This window comes from Mus caroli, chromosome 11 (assembly GCF_900094665.2).
Source record: "Mus caroli chromosome 11, CAROLI_EIJ_v1.1, whole genome shotgun sequence".
Lineage (NCBI taxonomy): Eukaryota > Metazoa > Chordata > Mammalia > Rodentia > Muridae > Mus > Mus caroli.
In genome coordinates this window covers 95,406,810-95,413,763 of record NC_034580.1, presented here as the reverse complement: position 1 = coordinate 95,413,763, position 6,954 = coordinate 95,406,810, and the positions used below count along the sequence as shown (strand labels likewise).

Below are 6,954 nucleotides of genomic sequence, written 5' to 3'. Positions count from 1 at the left end.
CTGTCCTGGCACTCACTTTGTAGACCAGGCTGGCCTCGAACTCAGAAATCCGCCTGCCTCTGCCTCCCGAGTGCTGGGATTAAAGGCGTGCACCACCACACCACAGCCCGATTCTTCTATCCCCACACGTCACAATACTGATTGTCTCGCATATGCTTGCTCCACAGTCAGCCGCCATGGCCCAGGAGGTGGCCAGTCCAGCGCCTGTACAGGGCAACCAAAGTGATATCCATGAGCTGAGGAGAACATTCCAGGCCCTAGAGATTGACCTGCAGGCCCAGCACAGCAGGGTGAGTTGAGCTGGATCCTGTACAGTCTCCTTCACCAGGCCTTCCTTGACCTTGTCCCCTGGCCTCAGCTCCCCGGGCCCCTTTGGACTTCTCTCATTGTCTACGTTCCATTCAAAATGTTTATGCTGAGAACGAGAAGAAATATGTGCAAAGGCCTAGCTAGACTTTGGCTGAGTAGCTCTTTATATCCAGTGCTGTTGGTAGTCAAATTGCACTTTCCTGGGAGGTCTTGACCTCATTCTGACAAAAAGGAAACCAAAGCTCCAGGCAGTTAACAGATTTAGCAAAGGTCACACAGTTTGTGAGCTGCTGGTGGTGGGGTCATGTGATTTCAGGGGTGGAGGATGCTAGACAGCTCCCTTCCTCATAGATATTGTCTATCAGTCCTCTCACCCCACTTATAACCAGTATGTTCCCCAAACTCCAATAAAAAGAAATTCAAGCATGATAGGTAGCCAATTTAGCTGTGCTGACTCCAATGTACTCCTCTGTTCACTATGTGTGTGACCTGTCACACACCACCCTGCATATGTTCTTGAGGTTATGCCATTTCTATTTTCATTGTGGTTTGGAAAGACAGCTTGTGTGAGTGCTGTATCCAAAACTCATGCCATGCAACCTATCATTTTATTCATATCTACTGAACCTTCTGATCACCACCAACATAACTCCTGAGAGTAGATTCTTTACCCTGCATTTTGAATATGCTTAATTAGTTCATTTGTTTGGCAAAAACCATATGGTGAATAACCTTGTTTTGTGAATTAATGATAGTGAGGTCAGACATTAAAATGTGCACTGTCAGCCAGGCACGGGGATGCGTGTCCATAACCCCAGTGCTTGGGAGGTTGCAGAAGAAAGATCGTTAATTCAACACTATCCAAAGCTGTGAGGTGAGGACCCTGTCTCCCATAAGAATATGCGTTGTCAAGGTGGCAGTCATGATCGAGGTGTGACGCTCTGCAGGGTCCAGTGTATTTCAACTGTTCTACTTCACAATAGTCCTGGGGTCAATATGGCTCTGATGTCTGTGTTCCCCCTCTGGCACTATGCACAGCACTGAGAATTTAGTGATGAACACTGAGGATGTAAACCACAGTTCTGTCAACCATCTAAATATATGTATGTCAGGCGGGGAAGACTGCACGGGAGACGGGGAGACATGGCAGAAGGAAGAGCTGCCACCTTAAACACCTCGAGCACCAGACAGCTGAGGAACGGTCTGAGAGAGATGAGGGGGTGCTTTATGTGGCTACAGGTTGGAGAGGAGTGGGGAGGGGTCGGCAAATGTAAAAGCCAGGAGGCACAAGTGTGTTCTTGCAGCAAAGATAAAGAAAGGGGAGAACGGGAGAGGAGAGAAGGGCAGAGAGGGCATAGGGAGGAGAGGGGGATAATGGGTCAGGTCACAATGGATCCAGACAGCGTGGGGTTCTGTAGGCTACCTTGGAGTGAGGATTTGGAACAACCATTGTAGCCAGCTCCTTGAGGAAGTCTACTGTCTGTGCAGGGAAGCAGAGACGCTGGATGTTGGCTGTGAGTATAGATTTAAGGCAGAAAATCAAGGTAGGATCATCTAGAAGAAAGGACGGTGGAGGCAGGGGGCGGTGGAGGCAATGGCAGCAGACGGCTCGTGTCATCGGAGGTGTTGGGTACCTGGACATAGATCAAGTCCATGATTGGAAACAAGGCTGAGCGACTGTTGGTGTTCCCTCCAGATGGCTTTCATTCCTCAGTGAGGCTAAGGGCTGAGAGGGGGAATGTGAAGATGAGGGGTGAGAAAAAAAAAGGGAAAGAAGGAAACAGACCTCTGGGAGAATGAGAGGGTGCTGCAATCAGAGGAATATGGTTTGATAGCTGGACAGTGTTAATGAGAGCCCATTGAAAATGAAGCAGCCATTCAAGGGTGGGTAGCTAATATGATTATGGCTTATCTCCTTAAAATTAAAGTTCCACAGAAAAGCAGGTGGTGAGTCCAGACAGAGTGAGGGATATCAACCCTTGATGTCAACCCTACCTGAGATGCTTTGTTTTAAAGTTTCGGAATTTTCCTCAAAAAATAGCAGCCTGTCGCTATTGGATATCAGAGACTATCACTTACAACCTAGACTAGATTTACCAAATGACTGGACACCTGGTTTAAGATCAACGTCTAAGTTATTTTTAAGCATATGGGAATGTCTGTTGTGATGGTGTGATAATGCTTGTGAACATGTTTATCCTTAAAAAGTTACTCACTGCTCATCTTGCATTCAAGTGTGATCACGCAAAACCACGCATTCTCTATTGCACATGACATCACTCCATCAGACCACTCTCTGAGGATGCAGCCCCTCTCCCTCCTGAGATCAAATAGAAACATTAGGAATAGTTCAAAGCCAGGCAGCTCCTGTCTGATCCCCAGTGTGTAAACCATCAAGGTTAGGGGATGCAGTGGCGTTGTCAAGAGCTCCCTGACACAATGGCTTCTTGCCAAACATGGCATCAGAAGACCCAGCACTGACCCCAAGTCCCAACCCCGTAAGTCAGCCTGTCTCTCCCCAGCATCACCCACAATGCCTTGCGGAGAGGTCAGAGTAAGTTAACACGGCGCAAGCCCTGCTGCCGACACCCCTAGTAGACTAGTGAATGGGCTATCATTCCGTCTTTCAGAAATCCGCTTTAGAAAACATGCTGACAGAGACCCAGGCTCGGTACTCCTGCCGTCTCCAGGACATGCAGCAGATCATCTCCCACTACGAGGAAGAGCTGATTCAGCTCCGCCAAGACCTGGAGCGTCAGAACAACGAACACAAGGTGCTGCTGGGCATCAAAACCCACCTGGAGAAGGAAATCGCCACCTACCGCCGGCTCCTGGAGGGAGACACTGAAGGGTGAGGCTGGAGCAGCTGGAACGTGCTGGACTTGACGCTCCTGTGCATGGATGTGTCCCCAGGGTCTCAGCCACGGTGGCTCTAGAGAGAAAGACTAATTTTCTCTGGAAGATTCCTGTATCAGGCTTTTCATGAAGTCTGAGCTGAAAGGGTGGTTCTCCCTGGATGTGAAGGTTTGCTCTCAGAGCCGTTAGTAATGGTTCAAAGCAGAGATGGGGGAAGGAAGAACAGGTATGGCTGTTGTGTTTCTCCAGTAGAGTGCACTCAAGCTGAGTTCAAAAATAAAAACCAAAGGCAGGGAAAAGGTTTGTAGACTAACAGCAGAGAAAGATTCACTAAGAGAGTCAAGATTATCAAACTGATATTTCTGACCATTCCTAAGACCATAGCTAGCCATCACAAAGTCCATGTGTGTCCTCTGGTCCAAAAACAGGGAGCGTCAGAAGGTTTTTTTCAAACTACATGAATAAAATGTGGTTGGAACAAACTACACCCAGTCTAAGGAGCTCAGAAAACCCAGACTTGAGACGCAAACTCCAGATAAGGATATTGGTGGCTGCAGGAAGCCGGAGAGAGAAACAGGAAGACCTGGAGAGTTGGGAGAATTCTCCTGACATCAGGGCTTCTGGAAGGTGGCCCTCTTTTTGGGATCCAGTTGCCCCCACAACCTCATGATCTTGAATCTGTCAGGTTCAATTAGCCTCCCTCAAGAGCTGAAAAGTAGCAAGCGTACAAAGGAAGGCCCTAGGGAAAGGCTGATGGTTGATAACTTGACTTTTTTTTTTCCTTTTTGCCTTCTTAGGATGATGGATGGATCTGAGTCAAGGCTGAAAGGTAAAAGGGAATCTGTTTCGTGGTGCCTCTCACACTATTGCTTCAGTTAATCGGCCTGTCTGCCCACTCCATATTAGTCATAATTCATACGCAGCTCCCCAATGTCCTCAGCTCAGTTTTTATTTCCCTCCTGGACAGCCAGAATCTTACAATTCAGTTTAGGTACCTCAGAGCAAAGTGGGCCCTGGTTATTTTAGCAGAAGAACACTAAATATTTCTTATTTAAAGAGCTTAGGAACAAATGAGTAAGGGGTTTGGAGAGGGGATTTTTATTTCTTACATATTTTCATGGACATGATGAGGCATTTTGAGGATGGAACCCAACACTAAACATGAAATTTAGTTATGTACATACATGGGGCCTATAGGCAGACCACATTGATATATGTATACACATTACATATACATACACATACACATTTACATACGTGTATAAATATACATAATATTTTAATGGAGTCAAGTCTTGCCATGTATAATGTCCCCCACAGCATCATGACACTGCCCCAAAAGCTTGAGAAGTTGGAGCATTTGGGACTTTGGAAGTTTGAATAAGAGAGACTCAGCTTGTATATGCAAATTCTTTATAAAGACATAGATTGAAGTGGTGATTGTTAGAATTCTCTCTTGCTCTTAAATAATGAAGTCTGTTAAGTAGACACCCTAAGACATTACATCGAATCAGTTCCCAAGCCTGGCTACGTTGAGCAGTAGGGGTGCACATGAGATTTGAGTATGGAATCAGGAAAGATGTGTTCTGAGGCCAGGTGAGGTTGGGACTGTGATACAATGTATCCTTCTCTTGAACAGGCAAGCTGCCTAACAGTAGGCTCAAGACAGAGCAAGCATTTCCTTGTTGGAGGAAAGGGACAAGAACAAGAAAGAAACAACCAAAGGTTTTACTTTGTCCAACTCGATAGTCTCACATCTGTGACCTGGGAACCACATTGTCTAAGATTACCATGGACATATGACAGAAAAGTTTAGTACAGATCAGCATGGACCATGCATTACTTTCTCCTTAGATGTTTTAATAAAATTATTTTAAGGCATTAGTGATTCAGAGAACCCGAGGTGAACTGACCATTTCAGAGCAGCTGCTATAACTGCCTTGTTTCTGAAAGATTGGACAGAGGCCACAAGACCTCTTCTTAGCTACATTCAGGGGCGTGAAACCCCATACTTGATGTACAAGCTACCATATGCTGACAAGAGCCTTGAATTTTACAATTCCCCTTGTACATTTATTAATGATTTCCATTCTTCCCTGTGACCTAGAACCAGTTTATTGATGTGCCAGCAAAGCACTTACTCAAATCAGGGATGGTGTCGTTGAGGACTGTGAACATCCCTAGCCTCTCACCCACCCTTGCCATGTTTCTAGAACTTAAAACAAGATGTCCTGGATGGCCTGTAGTACTCCATAAACACACAGTCTGTAGTGAAAACCCACAGAGTCCTTGTGAGTGGAAAGCACTCCTCAAGAGCTGGTGGCCAAAGATCAACTTCTGTACCAGTTTCTGGATCTCCAGAAAATAGCATTGTTCAGAGGTCTCTGCTTTCTGGAGGAAGTAGGGATTTCCTCCAAGGTCAGGCCTTTCCTCCCTGTGGCAGAGCCCATCATATAGCTTGGTTACAAGACACAGGAAACTTACAGGGTCTGGAAGCAGGGACTTGAATGTTTGCTTGGTGTCAATGGTGTGGGAAGCCCAGCAGTGACCTCTCCGATGGTCTTGCCCTCAGGATCTGAAGCTTCAACGATCAAGGCCATCACTCAAGAGAGCGTCAATGGAAGAATCATTCTTTCTCAAGTGAATGAGATCCAAAAGCATATATGAAGCCAAGGAGTTTCTGCCTGTTGTAAAAACCACACTCCCCCTATGGAAAGTCTTTGCCTCCACGCTAATGGGTGAGTCTCGACGGATATCCTTGGAGTTTTCAGATTCAGAAACTTTTCTCTATAATGGTCTCACAGGACTTCCCATGATGCTCTTAATATATTGTTGGAATTTTTGAGTGAAAGAAGAAGTTTATAAATTAAAGCTCTACTCTCCTGCTCTCATGGTACAGTGTCTGGGTCCCATCAACATGCATTTGGTTTGGAGCCAATAGACCTCCATACAGGTGGCATCCTGTCTTCTCCTATGTCATCAGGCAAGACGGGGCCTCGGGGTCTTCCTACTGAGATATTTGTGAAGCGTGTCCGTGAAAGATCTAGAGGGATCTTCAAATACCATATGTGTTCACCCTGAAGCTATGCACCAAGGGATAAGGCATCGTTCTTGAGGCTCTCTAGAGCCTTTTCTGCTAGCAGAAAAGAGGGGGATTCATAGAGAAAGGAAACGTCTCTAGGGTGGCCAAATATATGTGGGAAAGTAGCTGAGCACCAGATATAAATTCAAATTAAGAAAGGAGATTAGGGATGGATTTCATTAAACAGGAACACTAAGACCCAAATTGCCAATGCCAGGAGCCAAGGACCTATGGCGATCTATGGCTGGTGGCTAACCTACTGGGATGATGACCTCTGTCCCCTCGAGAACAGGCTGTTGTCTCAGGTTCTAGGGGACTAAGCCATTGTTGTATGACTGTTTCAGAGGGGCTCTACTGGGGAAAAAGAGCAAGAATGACATGTGTCTGTGAATATGTCATCAGACTATGGGAGCGTGGAATGATGGGACATTGGCAGCTTAAGAGGCAAACATTGGATAGGCACATGCCCATTTTACAAACAAATAACTAGATACCCAGAGAGGTGAGGGTGTTTACTGGCTGCTTCCCAGACAAGTGCTGCTGGACAGAGACCTGTGTCTCATTGTCCCTCCATGGTGCATGATGAGGGTTTGTGTCCCAGGGTCCCTCCACGGTGCTGGGTGGGGTCTACATCCCAGGGTCCCTCCATGGTGCTGGGTGGGGTCTACATCCCAGGGTCCCTCCATGGTGCTGGGTGGGGTCTACAT

The 6,954-nt window shown here is 46.5% G+C and overlaps 1 protein-coding gene across 1 annotated transcript in view; it reads left to right on the top strand.

Annotated features, from left to right (window-relative positions):
* Krt23 (keratin 23) overlaps positions 1-6,056 on the top strand; it is a 15,375-nt gene extending 9,319 nt beyond the window's left edge. Inside the window, exons 5-8 of the mRNA XM_021177462.1 lie at positions 168-290; positions 2,940-3,160; positions 3,963-3,994; positions 5,738-6,056. Of these exons, the coding sequence (XP_021033121.1) occupies positions 168-290; positions 2,940-3,160; positions 3,963-3,994; positions 5,738-5,832 (471 nt within the window). The 3' untranslated portion in view covers positions 5,833-6,056. The remainder of the gene's footprint in view (positions 1-167; positions 291-2,939; positions 3,161-3,962; positions 3,995-5,737) is intronic.
* Positions 6,057-6,954: the final 898 nt, after the last annotated feature.